Below are 22081 nucleotides of genomic sequence, written 5' to 3'. Positions count from 1 at the left end.
ATCAATTCCAAAATATCACCACTAATGTTTCTCATAAATAGCATCATAGCAAGTATTCAGCTACAACACTATCCTTAAAAAACTGACATGGAGGATTAAAAACATATAGATCATACAACGACTGTTTGTGTTTTGTGACATTACATTGCAGCAAGACATGATGTCATTGTCTGATATAAAAAAGCCGTTATTAGTAACACCTGCTTTTTCTATTGAGAAAAACTATTGTGAAAAGGCCTTAAAACTCATCCTGGGAAAATGTTGAAGACATTTTTTATAAGGCTTAACGCATTGCATGATATGCATTGTTGTATTCATACAATATTCACACAAAGTCCCAGTTGGCCTATATACCCTCACATTGTCAAACACTATAACAACTCTTATTTAGCACAAAATACTAAACTTAATTTTTTAGGCCAATAAATATGGGCTGGCATTTCCTTATTAGCATCTATGCAATCTTTACAGATAATGCAAGTGAATGTTGACAAAGCCGATATATATAATATACCTCTGTTGTTTCCCCGACCCAGACTGCAAGGAATCTGGGTGTGACCCTAGATAACAACCTGTCCTTCATTGCAAACATCGCTGCTACAACCCGCTGCTGCAGATATACGCTTACAACATCAGGAAGATGCGTCCCCAGCTGACCCAGAAAGCCACGCAGGTTCTGGTCCAGGCTCTCGTCATCTCACGCCTAGACTACTGTAACTCCCTCCTGGCTGGTCTACCTGCATGTGCCATCCGACCTCTGCAGCTCATCCAGAATGCAGCGGCTCGCCTGGTCTTCAACCTTCCTAAATTCTCCCACACCACTCCGCTCCTCCGCTCCCTCCACTGGCTTCCGGTAACTGCTAGAATCCACTTCAAGACAATGGTACTTGCGTACCATGCTGCGAATGGATCTGTCCTATATATATATATATATATATGGTTGGACATGGTTAAACCGTACACCCCAGCGCGTGCACTACGCTCTGCATCAACCAAACGACTCGCTGCACCCTCACTGCGAGGGGGACCCAAGTTCCCATCAGCAGAAACACGTGGGTTTGCTATCCTGGCTCCTAAATGGTGGAATGAGCTCCCATTGACATCAGGACAGCAGAAAGCTTACACACCTTCCGGCGCAGACTGAAAACTCATCTCTTTCGACTCCACCTCGAGCGATAGAATTACTAACAAAGAACTGGCTAACAAAGCACTTATATACTAATAAAGGACTGGCTTATCTAAAGCCAGTTGAGTAGCACTTGACATGTTTGGCTCTATGAAGCCTGATGTACTTTATGATTCTGTTTCTCTTCAAGGTTGTGTCTTCCTGGTCGAATGTACTTAATTGTAAGTCGCTTTGGATAAAAGCGTCAGCTAAATGCAATGTATGTAATATAAACTAATTCAAGGCCCTTGATTTCGTCAAGCCTTTAAAGCTTGGTGACCAACACAATTAATATCATCATCATCTCATCCAATGGTCTTTATTTAAACTCATTATGACTGTGAAGGTACTCTATAAATCATGTGGTTTGGTGCCATAACATTTAGTTACCCCTACATTTGTAACAAAAAAAGAGCCCTGTCTGCCTGCCACACAAGTCCTGTGTACTCAAAGCTGTCTCCAGGACCACTGTGTGTACACATGTGTACACTGATAATTTGATCAATTGCTAATTTGTTCTAGAACACAAGGCACAAGCCACTAAAGAACAGTATCCCTACTCTAGTAGCAATTATTTGTGAAAATGTATGAAAATGCCGTTTTAAGACCAGCAATCTATCAATAAATATGTACTGGGCATAGACAATTTAGCATTAACAATATATAAATAAATGCTTTCTGAAATGTACTTAGCCTAGGTATAAAACAATAATAGTAATATTCCTCTATATAGAACATCATGTAAACTGTCAAAAGAACAACTATCAATAGTTAAAAGCTGTTGCTTGTGGATGATTTATGTTTTTCAAATACCGGTAGGCCTACTTGACAGACATTAAAAAACCCTAATAATCCTCATTAGACAGAAACATTTCCCTGGATTATGAAATGTTCAGAAATATGACCGCTGTCCACGTGACGGCTGCCTGAGAGGATTTCTTCCCCCGACTAAACTTTTACCCGTTTACCTTTGGCCCAGAAACTTTACTGACGTTGACCTCACTGTGCCGCGTCACATCTCGCGATAACAGCACTACATAAATACAGCTGCTGTCGCCTCACACTTTCATCAGTCAGCTCATTTACGTTTGGACGAACTAAAACTATCGGTGAGTCTCTACCTTTATATCTTTTAAGTTTATTTATGAACGTTCTCACTATAGTTTCGCTGTTTCTGTGAATTAAAGGGACATGTAATAATGCTTTATGGACAGACTGTAATACGGAAGTAATAGACTTTTCATTTTTGTTAAGTAGCCTATTCGATTGGTTAATACATTGTTTTCTTATTTTGAACACACCATATTCATAGTGTCTTTTCTCTCTGTAGGTTTGTTTTAGCAGACATGGCAGCAGCTGCAGTTATCTCTAACCAGGTGAGTTTACTATACATAAATACTGTTTACTGTACACTATTATTGAGCTTATCTAGTTAATATTTGCTGGAGGGAAAAACTCCCTTTGAAGCAAGCAACAACAAATGTAAGTTATAATAGCCTACATAGTGATGAAAATGGTTTAAGCCTCAATATTTTAATTAAAAACAAACATGTTTTACATTTTAAAAGTATGAAATATTCCACGTTTTTTTTTAAATATTATTTGACAACAAATTGGAATAGAGAATAGGGCTGCAATAAGTTGATTATTCTTCCAATTATTTCATTATTTTAAATGTATTGTTTTGTCAGTCCAAAGCCCACCGGTATTTTATTTATCTTGGTATTGAACAGAAACAGAGAAAATAGATATAAAAGCAACATTTATTTATGAAGAATAATACTCAGTCATCAAGATTTTTCTGTGGGTCGTTTAAACCAACCTATATAATCAATTTAGAAACATCAGGTTATATTATTAGTTTAAAACAGAGTTAATTGTTTGTTTAAGTATGTTAAGCCTCCTCTCTTTGTATCTCCTCTCAGAGGTGGTGGACAGGGTGACCAGCCTCCCTCTGGTGATCTCCACCTACGGCCTGGTGTCCAGCGTGTACTCCAACACCAAGGACACACACCCTTACTTAAGTGTGTGTGTGAGGCGGCGGAGCAGGGAGTGCGCACCAATCACCTCTGTGGCTTTCATCCACCGCTTCACCATCATCGACAAGCTGGAGCCGCAGAGTACGAAACCTCATTCATTTTACATCACAAAGTGTGTGTAGCAGTTCAAAACAAATCCTGAAACTGATGGATTCATTTAGTGCAGCTGAGTCACACAGAGGAGAAACAGGAAGTTCACGTCAGGCTGCTTACTCACCAGATCTTTCACCTAGTTTCTGTGTTTACTCATAATTACCCTAATTCTTTTACTTAAAAAAACATTTAAGCACTTTTCTCCCTAGTATTTTAGGATTACATTTATATATTGATTTCTTCTAACAGCTTTCTCTACATTTGTGTTGCCTATAGTTGCCATTGCCAATGACCTGGCCTGCAAAGGTTTGGATAAAATTGAGAAGACGTTACCGATTCTTCACCAGCCATCTGAGCAGGTATGAACAAGAGTTACAATAGTTTTGAATATTTCATTTTATATTAATTATTTGTTTTTAATTCAGTTTTCAGCTCGGTAAGGTTTAGTTTGTATTGGTCGAACATCATTTGTCTCAAAGTAGCTTTATTTGAGTTTTGATTAGATTCAGTATTCATTTGTTTAAAAACATAATATATATATATATATATACTCAACTTGGAAAGTAAAACTAAGTGTACAGCTGGGCCAGATGAAGGCCCCCCTGGTCAACAACACACCGCTCAACTGGCTGGTCGGGCCCTTCTACTCGCATGGCCCCGGAGCCCCCTCACACACCGGCTTCACACGCCTCGTCCTCCAGCTCTGCCTACGCCCAATCACAGCGACAGGAGCCCATGGAGGTGGAAAATATATATATCAAATGGGGGTGTATGTCAGGCGTAACATTTAGAAAGTTTAGAAACATTTAAATACAAACAAGCAATTGATCAATGATAGATTTGACCAAATTGATAAAAGGCTAAAACATTTCCTGTACATTTTTGTAATGAAACAGTCTTTTATTACATTTTTCACACTTAGTTTTACTTTCCAAGTTGAGTTTTAGTAACCTATATTAACCTGTGTATGAGCTGTTCTGAATGAGCAACACGAGTCCAAGGTCAGATTACAGAATCATAAATTGCTCATTGTCGTATCTGTCCTGAGTCACGTCCTCCACTGCTCTTTCCTCACCCAGATTGTCTCCAGTGCCAAGGACTCCGTATCGGGCACTCTGAGCAGTGTGCGGGGCGCGGTGTATGAGGGGATGGATAAGACTCGTGCTGCGGTCAGTGTGAGTGTGAGCACGGTGCTGGAGAGCAGAGTGGCCCGCATGGTGAGCAGCGGCGTGGACTCCGCCCTCAGCACGTCTGAGAGCCTGGTGGAGCAGTACCTGCCTCTGACGGAGGACGAGCTGGGTGAGGGGACAAACAACTACACACTGAACACAGGCATCCCTTTTTTCTTCAATAATGTATCACCTCTTAGTGGCTGTTCAGATTTATGTTTACAATACAGAGTCTCACTACACACTTATTGTGTCAAATAATTCATTACATAGAAATAGAACATTTTGAGTCGAATTTATCTTTTACTTGGTTTATTGTGCGTTTTGTCTTTTTTCTGAAATTACAATATTATGGAAGTGGAAACAGTCTGTAATGTTAATGGTTAGAAAGTGGACGTAAAAAACAATTGCATCAATAGATATATATTGAAAAAGCAATCAATAATAAATAAAGGGCTTAAGGCTCTGTCGTAGCTTTATCAAGGGTCACCTATTAACCAGTTTCCAGGGAAATCTGACTTTTCTGAGAATGAATATTTGTATTAGTGGGCAGTTTTTCAATCATTAAAGCCATCCTTGTTCACAGTGAATTATGGCATCCCATGAAAAAATGTATAACAAAACAATAGATCTTATTAAAGGAATTGACAGGTGTAAAACTACATTGCAATAAACTACAGTCATTTCCAGCACTCTCAATTCAGTAGAGAAGCAACACTGTCAAAAATCATAAAATAACTTGTTATGAGATTTTGTGTGACCTAACTTTGATGTTCCCTCTCTGGTGACAGAGCTGGAGGCGGAAACTGCGACAGGGTTTGACCGGGAGGAGGCGAGCTACTACTACGTCCGCCTGGGCTCCCTCTCTACCAAACTCCGGAAGAGAGCGTACACCAGAGCCTTGGCCAACATCCGAGACCGCAAGCAGCACAGCGTGCAGTTCATCTCCGAGCTCAACTCCACCGTCGACCTGGTGGGTCTCTTTAGTCAGTCATACATTCAGACACTTTACAATAAAGACACATCTCCTTTGACACACAATCTTCTACAACTGCACACCAGTCATACAAATAACTTCATTCAGCCCTAAAGTGGATATAAAAAGAACTTCATCTTTTCTACTGCTTATGGTGAGAGGCTAATAAAGTATGTTTTTTTTTTTTAAATCTAGATCGAATATGGCAGGAGGAAAATTGACGGGGCTACCCAGATGGTGAACAATAAGCTGAACTCTCAGTCTGTGTGGAAGTCCAACGGTCCAAACCAGCACAACGGTCACGAGGCAGAGGTAACACTAACACACAACGAGCTCACATATTAATCCGTCTATTTTATGGACCCATTTTGTGGATTATACCACACCAGGGTTATTACAGTAAACTAAATTGAAGCATTATCCTGTTAAGAAAAAGTGAAGTATTGATATTTCCGTGAAATGTATAGTTTTTTTTAGCCATTATACTACAGGAAAAAAAGAGCAGGGTTTTACATCAGCTCTCCGGACATTAGACCACAGACTTGACCAACAGATTGAGCTTTGCTTAAAGGCTCCAAAATGAATCACTATGGTTATCAAATGCAGTGTAGTCTTGCAAAATTAATAACATGATTTATCAAATGCCTTTTAACTATTCAACTTAACTAAAAGTTATTATCTTCCACATTTGGGAATTAAGGACAACTCAAGTTGATTCCCAAATCAAGAGTTTAATGTTATGGCCATTCCTACACCCATGTTTGTGTAGCTACATGCTAGTGAGATAGTGTCATAACAAACACAAAACTACAGCAAAACTAAAGATATAAACTTGAACTAGCAAACTAAACCTGAAAACTGACATACAGAAAAGTCTTAACTAAAATAAATCCTATTCAAAACTATTACAACCTTGCACCTCCCTTGTTTCTTGAAGGTAAAGTGTGTCAGGTGATGTAAATCTGTCCCTCCCCCTCCTCTCAGGCGATCGAGTCCCGCACCCTGACGCTGGCCCTCTCCCTCACCCAGCAGCTCCAGACCACCTGCCTGGGCCTGGTGTCCGGCCTGCAGGGTCTCCCGCTCCACATCCAGCAGGAGGCGCTGTCCCTGAGCTGCTCCGCCTCCCAGGTGTACATCAGCTTCAGTGCAGCCTCCACCCTGAGGGAGCTGCCTGACAGCGTGCTGAGCACTAGCAGGGTGCATCTGGGCCGGATGAAGGACTCCCTGGACAACGTGATGGACTACCTGGTCAACAACACGCCGCTCAACTGGCTGGTCGGGCCCTTCTACTCCCGCATTGCCCCGGAGCCTCCTCACACACCGGCTTCACGCGCCTCGTCCTCCAGCTCTGACGACGCCCAATCACAGCGACAGGAGCCCGTGGAGGTGGAGATGAAGTCGCTGGAGTCCCATCAGCGATAGAAATGCATTCCAGCTTTAAGTAGCATATTTTGCTTTGTAGGCAAAGATTGAACTCTTAATTCCATGTCAATGCCATTTTATACTTTTTTTAAATGTGTAATTATTGCTAAAATTGCATTTGATTTGCTCCCCAATCTGGTGCTTTCTACATAAACCTACTGGAATTAATATTACAATTAGCTTCTTTCCCCTCACAATACACATCTGAATTTGCTTTTGTTTCTCTAGTCTAGAGGCAGCAGCTTTGAAATTCAGACAAAGTAATGGCTAATATTTACCTATTCATTAAATACACACGGCAAGATCTCAAGTTTTTTTACACAATAAAAATCCTAATCATGTCCAGTAAAGTACCTCTTTGCTATGCCTTTAATTCTCACATGCTTTAACATTTACATCTTAGCAATGCAAATTAAGTTAATCAAATTCTATTCTCTTAATCTGCATCCATGCTTTTGATACATTTTGAGTCCATTTGAAATTGGGAAGGGCATTTACTCTATTCTACTGACTAGATCATTAAATGACAATCATTTAGAATAATAAAAAAATTAGCTTTATTAAAATTTAAAAACAAACTGTTCGACTCATTTCATAATACATTAACAGTTGAACTAGTGCTGGTCAGTTGATCTTTATTGCTGGCAGCGCCTTCGCCTCGACAGATTGTCCATCATACTCTGAAAACCCAGAATGAATGATGTCTTTCAAAGGTTTAGCAATATACTTTAATATACTTTAATATACAAAGCCTTGAACCTTTTCTGAAAATGAGATAACTCATCACACAGTAAGTTGAATTTAAAAGTACTACCGTGAGCCTCTGAAACTGGCACAATGCTACGTCATCCAGCAGGTCAACGTCAATGTCCTCCTGCGTCTCTTCAGAAAAGGAGAGGGCCTGAAAACAACACATGCATACAAGTTAGTGGATCAGATCATAATCCAGGTATATTAGAAAATATAGCTGTGAATTGCTGCCAGTTTTCCACCACAAACAGCCGGCATGCTAATCCCAGCACGGCTCTCCGAAAACGGCCTGTGAATGTTGTCGAAACATGTCGGGGGTCATGTGGGACTGTGTTCGACCCACGCCACCGACGGCCTTCTGTGGTCTCACCTGCCATCTGACCCGTTCAAACTATGCAATTGTTCAAAGATTTTTGCAATTGTATTCTGCTTGATTGAATGCAAGCCTTTTTTTTTTTTAAATATCATTACTGAAAATCATCAAGGTGGAAGTGAGGGTCTGGTCCCTCAGGAACACAGAATCAGATTTGAAAGATCACCTATTATGCGAAATCCCCTTTTTCATGTCTTTTATACATCAACATGTGTCCACTCCCCTCTGTGGAAAGAGATTCTGAACGTTTCAGGAACAAAGATTTGCTCACTTTTTGTCCTGATCCATTTATATAAAAACCTGTCTGGAAATGAGCTGATCAGATTTCGGCAATTGTTTTGTCTTGTGTAACCATTAGCCAATCACCAACCAAGGTAACCCCCCCCCCACCTTATCACCTGAATCTCCTCCTAGAGCACCATTGTGTTCTTTTTAACCAAATCTCTCTCAGAGGGGCGTGGGGAGGGGCTCCTTATTTTCATCTGAAGTAACAGACAGAGAATCAGCCCTTTTGAAACAGGGCTGAAACAGAGGGGATTATGGGATGCTGCAATGCACGATCTGTTTGGTATGTCTTGACATGTTTTGTATATATCCGAGACCTATAATATATTGATGAAAAACAGTATAATAGGGGACCTTTAAAGACACATTCTGACCTTTTCTCACACTTTTAACCTTGTATCATTGTTGACTCAGTGATCCTCTCAGTGGGAAATGTAGACGGTTAACTCGGATGTCTTAGCTAACGAGCCGGAGCCATTATCCGAGGATTACAACCGACAGGTGCACAGAGCCCTGCTTAACATGAGCACGGGCTTGTCTGTTTATCTACAGTGTAGCTATAAATCTGCAGTTACTGCCCCGCATTATCTGCTTAGATCTGTTGTTGATTAAAAGCTGAAGTAATGATTATTTCAGGGGAAGGCATCCACTTGTTAAAATGTAGGCCTAGTTCATTTCTGCATGCACGACCTCTCCTTGGGTTGAAGCTGGGAACAATAATAGGGCCACATTTAGCAGCACTGTGACTATTTTGGTCCCAGATGTTGAAATTCTGGGGTAAATTCACTCTGACAACAAGAATACAGCCAATGTTCAGTCCGCCCCTACTCGATCATATTGACAGCCAGATATGTCTCCACAATGCTACTATTTATTTCATGTACTTTTTCCGTGTCGCTCTAGAAATATCTACAATAGTGTATCGTGCTTTTCACGGGCTGCTAGCTATTGCAAATGTTATAAAAACTGTAGCAGCAGAACCTGACTCAACACATGGAGAGATAAAAGATAATGAGTGCCTTTCAGCAAACAGCTGCAATCATGACTGTCTGCACAAACATGATGACATTTATTAAGATTTTCTATTTTGCAAACACAAACTGTTCACTTAGGAAGATTTATCAATCTCATCATCATACAATTAAACAAAGACGCTGAATTATTGTCAGGCTTCGTTTAAAATTGCTCCATCAATATTTTGGTAATAACAGTGATGACCACTTTTATGGGAAATGATTGCACAGGGAATGGAAAAAGACTCTTCAGTTCCCTTCATTGGTTTCATCAAATTGCATCATTTGTTGCCCGAGCAAATATAAAAATATGAAACTGTATGGCACCTTCCCAGCTGTAGATGACACAAAGTTAGCAGCTAGCTGGAGAACATAGCGAAGTATTAGCATCTAATTATCGCTAGCCATGTTCTCGAAATGAGTTGGCTAATTGCTGAGCTTATTTTCTGTTGCATTCATTCAAGTGTTGAGTAAAAGTTTGTGTAAAACAAAATGAAATCAAAAAATTACAATTACAATGGAGTGGCACCGACAAAGTTAGCCCACAGTCATGTGTGTAAAATCCAGATTGAAATTGACCATACATGTCTTTTAATTCTGTAATCTGCTATTTAAAGGTGGGGTAGGTACATTTGAGAAACCGGCTCGAGATCGCTAGAATTTGAAAATACACAACCGGAGAAAATCTGCCACTTCCTTATAGAGCCCCTCCTTCAACACACACGAACGCGCACATGACCAATGAGGGCACGAGATAAGTTTGTGCCACGATGGAAGGCTGACAGGCAGGTAGGCTGTACTTTTTACAGTATTACGGCTTCTACAGATGACATTTTTTAGGATTTTTTGTCAAGCACTTCAGATATTCATTGCTATCGGGATGTTAAGAGCATCCATGGAATATAACAACAAGTGTAATCTCGAGCCGGTTTCTGAAACGTACCTACCCCACCTTTATGTCACGCATGTCATTATAGTTCACTAACCTGCATCTCAAGGCCTTTAAGAAGAACACTTAGAGCTACATGTATTGACTCATGATCACCCTGTATGCATTGATCCACAGGCCCTGTTACAGGTTTGATGGACAGATATGTGAACTCCTCTGTCTGACAGCAGACGTACTTAAGGCAGCAGCGTATGAGGGTAGAGTTAACCAAAGCATACCTTAGCACTCATGATCTGAAGAGCATGAAAGGACAGCCACTGCGTCTCTCTCTGTCTACACTCTTTCTTCACACAGACTATATGACTGTGTGTTGATCCGGAGGTGTGACACTTTCCCAGTAGCCCACAGGTATCCGTTACCCAGCCAGGAGTGTTGGCGCGCTGCCCGCAGGCCTACCTGTCTCGGAGGGCACAATGAGGGATGCCGTGTGAGGATCTCCTCTCGAGTGCTGCCAGACTCTGTAACCCCGCTGCCCTCAGCCCAGCCGCAGGAAACAGGAGGGCACGGCCCGGAGGACTCAGCTTCCCTTTCATCTGTGGAAAGAGAGAAAGAGTCAAGACTTGGCTCACATCACTGTCTGTTTGATTCTGTCTTAAAAGATGGATTCACTCTCTTATATGTTTTCTGTGTCCCTAAATCTAATTTAGATCATATATGTATGACCCTCTTGTATTTGGCTACTTCTCCATGGTCCCATGGAAACATATTGCTTCATTTAACCAGTCCATATAGTGTGTAAATGATAATATAAACATTTAGGGGTTTCAGTTTAATATAATACACTGCAGTTTTGTCATATTTTGCAATTTATTCATTCTACTAAGTTTTATTTTTTGTAGTTTTAAATTTGGTGTAAATACTTGTCTTTATTTTATTTAACATTTTTAATGTTAAACTATTTAATTTCTTATATTCTCTTTTTATAATCGTCATGGTTTTTATTGTTTATTTACCATTGTGTAATTTTCACTATTTACTGTGGCTATGTTGCATGTATATAAATACAGCCTTTGAATCTTGAATAAATGCAGCAATAAGACTCCTCACCAAACCAAATGAAGAGAGCGCACATCCCGCTCTAAGGACTAAGGATGACCGGGCTTTCTCTGATTAAAGGCCCCCACTCTCCTCCCGAGGAAATCAGACTGGCAAGCTCCTTATCCTCCTTACTGTAAATCCCTCTTAGTCACATATTTTCACAAGTTTTCCTTCACAGGATTTAGGTCTGAATTTTTACTTCTATCTGTGAATTTCTTAAAATAAATACATTTGTTTTGATTCATCATTATTTCATATGTTTAATTAACTATAGTTTTTCTCAGTCTTTCAAACTTTTAATTTTTTCCCTTGACAAAAGCATTTCTAAATGTGCAAAATCATTCTTAAGACATGAAAATCTACAATATGTTCTCATTGGTCAATAGTTAAATACCAGATTAACAGGCCAAAAGTGTAATACAAGTGTTGGCAAAGAAGAGAACGTTTGAGGAAAATAACAGGCTGTGATGTTGCATGCTGCTTTGCTGACATCTAGTGGCCTCATTCTGCAAATACTAGCAAGTATGCATGAAAAATATCAGCAGCATGAACAGTACGCAGGAATTGCTAATCATCAGATAACACAGTGATACTGTCAAAATCAATGTACATACTAATTGAATGTACTATATTTAAAATGAAACAACGACTGATAATGGTTAATATCTGCTTATCGGGAAAACTAGAATGTAATCCAAAGTTAAGTTAAACAGATGGCCTTAGATTTTAATATGTTTCAGTTTGACACAAACGGGCTGTAATTGCATTAAAATCTAAACCAAACGTTTTGTGCTTTTATTTTTGAAATGATCTTTCCTAAGAGCAGACAGTGTGTAGTTTGCTGTGGAGTCTGGGTGTCTGGCTTTTTGTTTATCTGGTAGACAGCAAGAGTCTCGGGTGAATTAAAATAAGTCAACTATATCACTGAACCACAATGACCCTGGTGTGTCCTTTCGAAATGTATTTACACAATGTGCTAATCATGTGCACGGACAAACTCAAACTAAAATATTGGTTTTCAATAACTTTGATGCTTAAAGCATGTACAATTTAAAGTACACCATATATTTTCCCAGGAAATACAGTAGACCACAGATAACTTTATGTTTGAATCTAACCAGAATCCAAGTGCCTTGAAAACAGGGACAGTTTATATTTTAGGCAGTAAAATGGCACTTTAAACAGAATATTTTCCCTGATGCTGGTTTCAAAGTTGTCAACATTACAATAGCATAGTCATACATGTTTGAACATATCACAGAAACTGAGACGGAAGGAATATTATCAAACAGCAATCAATAATAAAAAAATGTGGTAACTTAGGTCCCATGACATGCTTTTCCAGTTATTAACCGTCCCCCTTATGTGTTATGTAAATAATGATTACAAAAAAATGCAAAAAAAAAAAAATATATATATTAAATATATTTAAGATCATGTTTAATCATCTGATTCGTCTGTACATTGCTGTTTTAGTCTGTGTTCTTCTAATTAGTGTCTACAGTGTCACACTGCTCAATAGGCACACACTGTCAGTGTTTAGAGCCATGTGGGACAAAACCCGATCCTGCCCCTCCCTCTCCCTGTTTAAGTCAATGGTGACTGTAAAAACTACACTGCGCATGCTCAGAGTATTGTCCTATTTAATGTGTGTGGCAAAAAAATAATGACCAGAGGGGCAAAGAGCTGCCATCCCCACCATACGTCATCTTACATAATTCAGAGCTGATTGGCTGTAAATACGTGTGCCGCGAAAAGTGTGGTGTGTGAAGAGGAGACGAGAGAGCTGCAGTGAGGCGTCCTAAAACCCGGAAGTAAACTGCGCATGGCTTCCCTCGACCTAAAAGCAACGAGATTTCTCCATAGGATTTTAGAAAATAGCTCAAAATAAGATCTGTGGGAAACAAACCTGTTAGATAAATGCACATTTTGTTCAGCCGGTTAATATCCACATGTCTACCCTACTTTTATAATTTTTCGAATCATAATCTATGATTAGATTAGATTTATGATAGACTTTTGAAACTACAAGAAGATAAGGAGGACTTTTACAAAAAAGTAATAGAGATTTTTGTCCAGAGGGATAGGCAAATGGACTTCATCTTCATGTGAAGATTGAAAATGGGATCTTACTAAGAGAGAACAATTCAATATTTAAATGATAAAATTACATGTTTTGGGTATCCTTTTGTTGAACTGTCTGTTTAAAATTAATTGAAGCATCAGACAAAAAAAGCTTTTGAAAATAATATTATATTTTGATTTAGGTCAAAATATAATATTTGTAAACCTGAAGAGTCAGGTGCCTCACCAGCCATGAACCTCAACTGCAGAAGCTTATATTTAGACATCTGAGTTTTTTGTGCCCCACCACTTTTGTACATATAGAAACGCCACTGAGCGCCCGGTAGATTAATGGGAAACCCTAAATGTTTGAGCACCTCTATGAAACGTCAAGCTACCCCACAGCACCCCCAAAATAAATCTCTAGCGCCGCCACTGCAACACGGCACCCAGACCCCACGCAGCATTCTTATCTGTTGTCTTTACTGGTGTCATTTCTGGTTGCCAACGCCATTGTAACACATAAACACTGATGTTCCGCTGTAACGGTGGTGGACTCATCAGAAACAGATGTGGGGAGCTGACCAATCAGAGCACAGTGGGCTCATCTGGAGGGGGGGAGGCGCTCCAACAAGCTGTATAGGACGGAACGGAGAGAGTGAATACACACACTACACAGAGATGCTGTGATGCAGAAACCAATGTGAGTATGGAAAATTGCACAATGCAAATCTAGTAGACCTCAACAATGGAATTATGATCAGTAGGAAATGGTCATGTCACTGGGACCTTTAACCTATCCAGCCTTGAGAAAATAAAATGTACTCCTGATGAGTCATAATTCTTGATCAACTGGTTTATACTTTGCTCGCAATCACATCACATTATTGATGCAACTAAATAAGTAAGACGTGGACAATAAATATGAGCAGATCAATGTCAACTAAAACGTGGTATATGTGTGTGTGTGTGTGTGGTGGTGTGTGTGTGTGTGGGTGTGTGTGTGTGTGTGTGTGTGGTTGTGGTGTATTGTGTGTGTGTGTGTGTGTGTGTGTGTGTGTGTGTGTGTGTGTGTGTGTGTGTGTGTGTGTGTGTGACCTGTCACTCCTTTATAGTTCTTAAATAAATGACACCTCACTTAAGATGTTCTCCCACGAACTTCCTTCAGACAGAATTTTATTACAATTAAAGTCTGTGTTTTACTGCAGAAAATATTTTCATACGTCGTCTATAGAGTACGAGGACAATGGACCATCTACTGAATGTTCGCCAACTGGAGAATCTGAGTTAAGCCCATGTTTCCTCATCTGGCATCCAAATGCTGCCTTAACACTTCATTTACATTTTTATTAACACATAATACTTATTTTCAGTCACACATCTGGCTTCGTCGAGCTGGCAACACAGAGCTGTTCATCTGCGGACAAACCACTGACGTTTTGGGCTACAAAGGCCATTGAGTTGAGTGTTAGGTTGGTTAAATGTCTTTCATCAATTCCAAAATATCACCACTAATGTTTCTCATAAATAGCATCATAGCAAGTATTCAGCTACAACACTATCCTTAAAAAACTGACATGGAGGATTAAAAACATATAGATCATACAACGACTGTTTGTGTTTTGTGACATTACATTGCAGCAAGACATGATGTCATTGTCTGATATAAAAAGCCGTTATTAGTACACACCTGCTTTTTCTATTGAGAAAAACTATTGTGAAAAGGCCTTAAAACTCATCCTGGGAAAATGTTGAAGACATTTTTATAAGGCTTAACGCATTGCATGATATGCATTGTTGTATTCATACAATATTCACACAAAGTCCCAGTTGGCCTATATACCCTCACATTGTCAAACACTATAACAACTCTTATTTAGCACAAAATACTAAACTTAATTTTTTAGGCCAATAAATATGGGCTGGCATTTCCTTTATTAGCATCTATGCAATCTTTACAGATAATGCAAGTGAATGTTGACAAAGCCGATATATATAATATACCTCTGTTGTTTCCCCGACCCAGACTGCAAGGAATCTGGGTGTGACCCTAGATAACAACCTGTCCTTCATTGCAAACATCGCTGCTACAACCCGCTGCTGCAGATATACGCTTACAACATCAGGAAGATGCGTCCCCAGCTGACCCAGAAAGCCACGCAGGTTCTGGTCCAGGCTCTCGTCATCTCACGCCTAGACTACTGTAACTCCCTCCTGGCTGGTCTACCTGCATGTGCCATCCGACCTCTGCAGCTCATCCAGAATGCAGCGGCTCGCCTGGTCTTCAACCTTCCTAAATTCTCCCACACCACTCCGCTCCTCCGCTCCCTCCACTGGCTTCCGGTAACTGCTAGAATCCACTTCAAGACAATGGTACTTGCGTACCATGCTGCGAATGGATCTGTCCTATATATATATATATATATGGTTGGACATGGTTAAACCGTACACCCCAGCGCGTGCACTACGCTCTGCATCAACCAAACGACTCGCTGCACCCTCACTGCGAGGGGGACCCAAGTTCCCATCAGCAGAAACACGTGGGTTTGCTATCCTGGCTCCTAAATGGTGGAATGAGCTCCCATTGACATCAGGACAGCAGAAAGCTTACACACCTTCCGGCGCAGACTGAAAACTCATCTCTTTCAACTCCACCTCGAGCGATAGAATTACTAACAAAGAACTGCTAACAAAGCACTTATATACTAATAAAGGACTGGCTTATCTAAAGCCAGTTGAGTAGCACTTGACATGTTTGGCTCTATGAAGCCTGATGTACTTTATGATTCTGTTTTCTTCAAGGTTGTGTCTTCCTGGTCGAATGTACTTATTGTAAGTCGCTTTGGATAAAAGCGTCAGCTAAATGCAATGTAATGTAATATAAACTAATTCAAAGGCCCTTGATTTCGTCAAAGCCTTTAAAGCTTGGTGACCAACACAATTAATATCATCATCATCTCATCCAATGGTCTTTAAACCATTATGACTGTGAAGGTACTCTATAAATCATGTGGTTTGGTGCCATAACATTTAGTTACCCCTACATTTGTAACAAAAAAAGAGCCCTGTCTGCCCTGCCACACAAAGTCCTGTGTACTCAAAGCTGTCTCCAGGACCACTGTGTGTACACATGTGTACACTGATAATTTGATCAATTGCTAATTTGTTCTAGAACACAAGGCACAAGCCACTAAAGAACAGTATCCCTACTCAGTAGCAATTATTTGTGAAAATGTATGAAAATGCCGTTTTAAGACCAGCAATCTATCAATAAATATGTACTGGGCATAGACAATTTAGCATTAACAATATATAAATAAATGCTTTCTGAAATGTACTTAGCCTAGGTATAAAACAATAATAGTAATATTCCTCTATATAGAACATCATGTAAAACTGTCAAAAGAACAACTATCAATAGTTAAAAGCTGTTGCTTGTGGATGAATTTATGTTTTTCAAATACCGGTAGGCCTACTTGACAGACATTTAAAAACCCTAATAATCCTCATTAGACAGAAACATTTCCCTGGATTATGAAATGTTCAGAAATATGACCGCTGTCCACGTGACGGCTGGCCTGAGAGGAATTTCCCCCGACTAAACTTTTACCCGTTTTACCTTTGGCCCAGAAACTTTACTGACGTTGACCTCACTGTGCCGCGTCACATCTCGCGATAACAGCACTACATAAATACAGCTGCTGTCGCCTCACACTTTCATCAGTCAGCTCATTTACAGTTTGGACGAACTAAAACTATCGGTGAGTCTCTACCTTTATATCTTTTAAGTTTATTTATGAACGTTCTCACTATAGTTTCGCTGTTTCTGTGAATTAAAGGGACATGTAATAATGCTTTATGGACAGACTGTAATACGGAAGTAATAGACTTTTCATTTTTGTTAAGTAGCCTATTCGATTGGGTTAATACATTGTTTTCTTATTTTGAACACACCATATTCATAGTGTCTTTTCTCTCTGTAGGTTTTGTTTTAGCAGACATGGCAGCAGCTGCAGTTATCTCTAACCAGGTGAGTTTACTATAATAAATACTGTTTACTGTACACTATTATTGAGCTTATCTAGTTAATATTTGCTGGAGGAAAAACTCCCTTTGAAGCAAAGCAACAACAAAATGTAAGTTATAATAGCCTACATAGTGATGAAAATGGTTTAAGCCTCAATATTTTAATTAAAAACAAACATGTTTTACATTTTAAAAGTATGAAATATTCCACGTTTTTTTTTAAATATTATTTGACAACAAATTGGAATAGAGAATAGGGCTGCAATAAGTTGATTATTCTTCCAATTATTTCATTATTTTAAATGTATTGTTTTGTCAGTCCAAAGCCCACCGGTATTTTATTTATCTTGGTATTGAACAGAAACAGAGAAAATAGATAATAAAAGCAACATTTATTTATGAAGAATAATAACTCAGTCATCAAGATTTTTCTGTGGGTCGTTTAACCAACCTATATAATCAATTTAGAAACATCAGGTTATATTATTAGTTTAAAACAGAGTTAATTGTTTGTTTAAGTATGTTAAGCCTCCTCTCTTTGTATCTCCTCTCAGAGTGTGGTGGACAGGGTGACCAGCCTCCCTCTGGTGATCTCCACCTACGGCCTGGTGTCCAGCGTGTACTCCAACACCAAGGACACACACCCTTACTTAAAGTGTGTGTGTGAGGCGGCGGAGCAGGGAGTGCGCACCATCACCTCTGTGGCTTTCACCACCGCTTCACCCATCATCGACAAGCTGGAGCCGCAGAGTACGAAACCTCATTCATTTTACATCACAAAGTGTGTAGCAGTTCAAAACAAATCCTGAAACTGATGGATTCATTTAGTGCAGCTGAGTCACACAGAGGAGAAACAGGAAGTTCACGTCAGGCTGCTTACTCACCATGATCTTTCACCTAGTTTCTGTGTTTACTCATAATTACCCTAATTCTTTTACTTAAAAAAACATTTAAGCACTTTTCTCCCTAGTATTTTAGGATTACATTTATATATTGATTTCTTCTAACAGCTTTCTCTACATTTGTGTTGCCTATAGTTGCCATTGCCAATGACCTGGCCTGCAAAGGTTTGGATAAAATTGAGAAGACGTTACCGATTCTTCACCAGCCATCTGAGCAGGTATGAACAAGAGTTACAATAGTTTTGAATATTTCATTTTATATTAATTATTTGTTTTTAATTCAGTTTTCAGCTCGGTAAGGTTTAGTTTGTATTGGTCGAACATCATTTGTCTCAAAGTAGCTTTATTTGAGTTTTGATTAGATTCAGTATTCATTTGTTTAAAAACATAATATATATATATATATATACTCAACTTGGAAAGTAAAACTAAGTGTACAGCTGGGCCAGATGAAGGCCCCCCTGGTCAACAACACACCGCTCAACTGGCTGGTCGGGCCCTTCTACTCGCATGGCCCCGGAGCCCCCTCACACACCGGCTTCACACGCCTCGTCCTCCAGCTCTGCCTACGCCCAATCACAGCGACAGGAGCCCATGGAGGTGGAAAATATATATATATCAAATGGGGGTGTATGTCAGGCGTAACATTTAGAAAGTTTAGAAACATTTAAATACAAACAAGCAATTGATCAATGATAGATTTGACCAAATTGATAAAAGGCTAAAACATTTCCTGTACATTTTTGTAATGAAACAGTCTTTTATTACATTTTTCACACTTAGTTTTACTTTCCAAGTTGAGTTTTAGTAACCTATATTAACCTGTGTATGAGCTGTTCTGAATGAGCAACACGAGTCCAAGGTCAGATTACAGAATCATAAATTGCTCATTGTCGTATCTGTCCTGAGTCACGTCCTCCACTGCTCTTTCCTCACCCAGATTGTCTCCAGTGCCAAGGACTCCGTATCGGGCACTCTGAGCAGTGTGCGGGGCGCGGTGTATGAGGGGATGGATAAGACTCGTGCTGCGGTCAGTGTGAGTGTGAGCACGGTGCTGGAGAGCAGAGTGGCCCGCATGGTGAGCAGCGGCGTGGACTCCGCCCTCAGCACGTCTGAGAGCCTGGTGGAGCAGTACCTGCCTCTGACGGAGGACGAGCTGGGTGAGGGGACAAACAACTACACACTGAACACAGGCATCCCTTTTTTCTTCAATAATGTATCACCTCTTAGTGGCTGTTCAGATTTATGTTTACAATACAGAGTCTCACTACACACTTATTGTGTCAAATAATTCATTACATAGAAATAGAACATTTTGAGTCGAATTTATCTTTTACTTGGTTTATTGTGCGTTTTGTCTTTTTTCTGAAATTACAATATTATGGAAGTGGAAACAGTCTGTAATGTTAATGGTTAGAAAGTGGACGTAAAAAACAATTGCATCAATAGATATATATTGAAAAAGCAATCAATAATAAATAAAGGGCTTAAGGCTCTGTCGTAGCTTTATCAAGGGTCACCTATTAACCAGTTTCCAGGGAAATCTGACTTTTCTGAGAATGAATATTTGTATTAGTGGGCAGTTTTTCAATCATTAAAGCCATCCTTGTTCACAGTGAATTATGGCATCCCATGAAAAAATGTATAACAAAACAATAGATCTTATTAAAGGAATTGACAGGTGTAAAACTACATTGCAATAAACTACAGTCATTTCCAGCACTCTCAATTCAGTAGAGAAGCAACACTGTCAAAAATCATAAAATAACTTGTTATGAGATTTTGTGTGACCTAACTTTGATGTTCCCTCTCTGGTGACAGAGCTGGAGGCGGAAACTGCGACAGGGTTTGACCGGGAGGAGGCGAGCTACTACGTCCGCCTGGGCTCCCTCTCTACCAAACTCCGGAAGAGAGCGTACACCAGAGCCTTGGCCAACATCCGAGACCGCAAGCAGCACAGCGTGCAGTTCATCTCCGAGCTCAACTCCACCGTCGACCTGGTGGGTCTCTTTAGTCAGTCATACATTCAGACACTTTACAATAAAGACACATCTCCTTTGACACACAATCTTCTACAACTGCACACCAGTCATACAAATAACTTCATTCAGCCCTAAAGTGGATATAAAAAGAACTTCATCTTTTCTACTGCTTATGGTGAGAGGCTAATAAAGTATGTTTTTTTTTTTTTAAATCTAGATCGAATATGGCAGGAGGAAAATTGACGGGGCTACCCAGATGGTGAACAATAAGCTGAACTCTCAGTCTGTGTGGAAGTCCAACGGTCCAAACCAGCACAACGGTCACGAGGCAGAGGTAACACTAACACACAACGAGCTCACATATTAATCCGTCTATTTTATGGACCCATTTTGTGGATTATACCACACCAGGGTTATTACAGTAAACTAAATTGAAGCATTATCCTGTTAAGAAAAAGTGAAGTATTGATATTTCCGTGAAATGTATAGTTTTTTTTAGCCATTATACTACAGGAAAAAAAGAGCAGGGTTTTACATCAGCTCTCCGGACATTAGACCACAGACTTGACCAACAGATTGAGCTTTGCTTAAAGGCTCCAAAATGAATCACTATGGTTATCAAATGCAGTGTAGTCTTGCAAAATTAATAACATGATTTATCAAATGCCTTTTAACTATTCAACTTAACTAAAAGTTATTATCTTCCACATTTGGGAATTAAGGACAACTCAAGTTGATTCCCAAATCAAGAGTTTAATGTTATGGCCATTCCTACACCCATGTTTGTGTAGCTACATGCTAGTGAGATAGTGTCATAACAAACACAAAACTACAGCAAAACTAAAGATATAAACTTGAACTAGCAAACTAAACCTGAAAACTGACATACAGAAAAGTCTTAACTAAAATAAATCCTATTCAAAACTATTACAACCTTGCACCTCCCTTGTTTCTTGAAGGTAAAGTGTGTCAGGTGATGTAAATCTGTCCCTCCCCCTCCTCTCAGGCGATCGAGTCCCGCACCCTGACGCTGGCCCTCTCCCTCACCCAGCAGCTCCAGACCACCTGCCTGGGCCTGGTGTCCGGCCTGCAGGGTCTCCCGCTCCACATCCAGCAGGAGGCGCTGTCCCTGAGCTGCTCCGCCTCCCAGGTGTACATCAGCTTCAGTGCAGCCTCCACCCTGAGGGAGCTGCCTGACAGCGTGCTGAGCACTAGCAGGGTGCATCTGGGCCGGATGAAGGACTCCCTGGACAACGTGATGGACTACCTGGTCAACAACACGCCGCTCAACTGGCTGGTCGGGCCCTTCTACTCCCGCATTGCCCCGGAGCCTCCTCACACACCGGCTTCACGCGCCTCGTCCTCCAGCTCTGACGACGCCCAATCACAGCGACAGGAGCCCGTGGAGGTGGAGATGAAGTCGCTGGAGTCCCATCAGCGATAGAAATGCATTCCAGCTTTAAGTAGCATATTTTGCTTTGTAGGCAAAGATTGAACTCTTAATTCCATGTCAATGCCATTTTATACTTTTTTTAAATGTGTAATTATTGCTAAAATTGCATTTGATTTGCTCCCCAATCTGGTGCTTTCTACATAAACCTACTGGAATTAATATTACAATTAGCTTCTTTCCCCTCACAATACACATCTGAATTTGCTTTTGTTTCTCTAGTCTAGAGGCAGCAGCTTTGAAATTCAGACAAAGTAATGGCTAATATTTACCTATTCATTAAATACACACGGCAAGATCTCAAGTTTTTTTACACAATAAAAATCCTAATCATGTCCAGTAAAGTACCTCTTTGCTATGCCTTTAATTCTCACATGCTTTAACA

The 22081-nt window shown here is 40.0% G+C and overlaps 2 protein-coding genes across 3 annotated transcripts; both read left to right on the top strand.

The window, feature by feature from the left end:
- Positions 1-2269: 2269 nt before the first annotated feature.
- LOC117463792 (perilipin-2-like) lies at positions 2270-22040 on the top strand. Of its 2 annotated transcripts, none has more exons than XM_071206649.1 (8): positions 2270-2274; positions 17320-17366; positions 17917-18112; positions 18400-18482; positions 19205-19424; positions 20086-20264; positions 20464-20580; positions 21253-22040. In XM_071206649.1, exons 2-8 carry the CDS (start codon positions 17337-17339, stop codon positions 21688-21690), a joined length of 1263 nt encoding a protein of 420 aa, XP_071062750.1. In that variant the 5' UTR covers positions 2270-2274; positions 17320-17336; the 3' UTR covers positions 21691-22040. The 2 variants fall into 2 exon arrangements, with proteins under 2 accessions (XP_071062750.1, XP_033962131.1); XM_034106240.2 differs by lacking the exon at positions 2270-2274 and adding an exon at positions 17021-17097.
- LOC117463528 (perilipin-2-like) lies at positions 3057-7214 on the top strand. The gene is given in 8 exon segments (XM_034105791.2): positions 3057-3180; positions 3183-3226; positions 3228-3285; positions 3574-3656; positions 4377-4596; positions 5258-5439; positions 5638-5754; positions 6427-7214. Coding segments are annotated over 8 exon segments (1266 nt in total). The 3' UTR covers positions 6865-7214.
- Positions 22041-22081: the final 41 nt, after the last annotated feature.

Source organism: Pseudochaenichthys georgianus, chromosome 18 (genome assembly GCF_902827115.2).
Source record: "Pseudochaenichthys georgianus chromosome 18, fPseGeo1.2, whole genome shotgun sequence".
Classification (NCBI taxonomy): Eukaryota; Metazoa; Chordata; class Actinopteri; order Perciformes; family Channichthyidae; genus Pseudochaenichthys; species Pseudochaenichthys georgianus.
The sequence above is the reverse complement of the archived record's forward strand: the minus strand, read 5'-3'. Positions and strand labels throughout refer to the sequence as shown.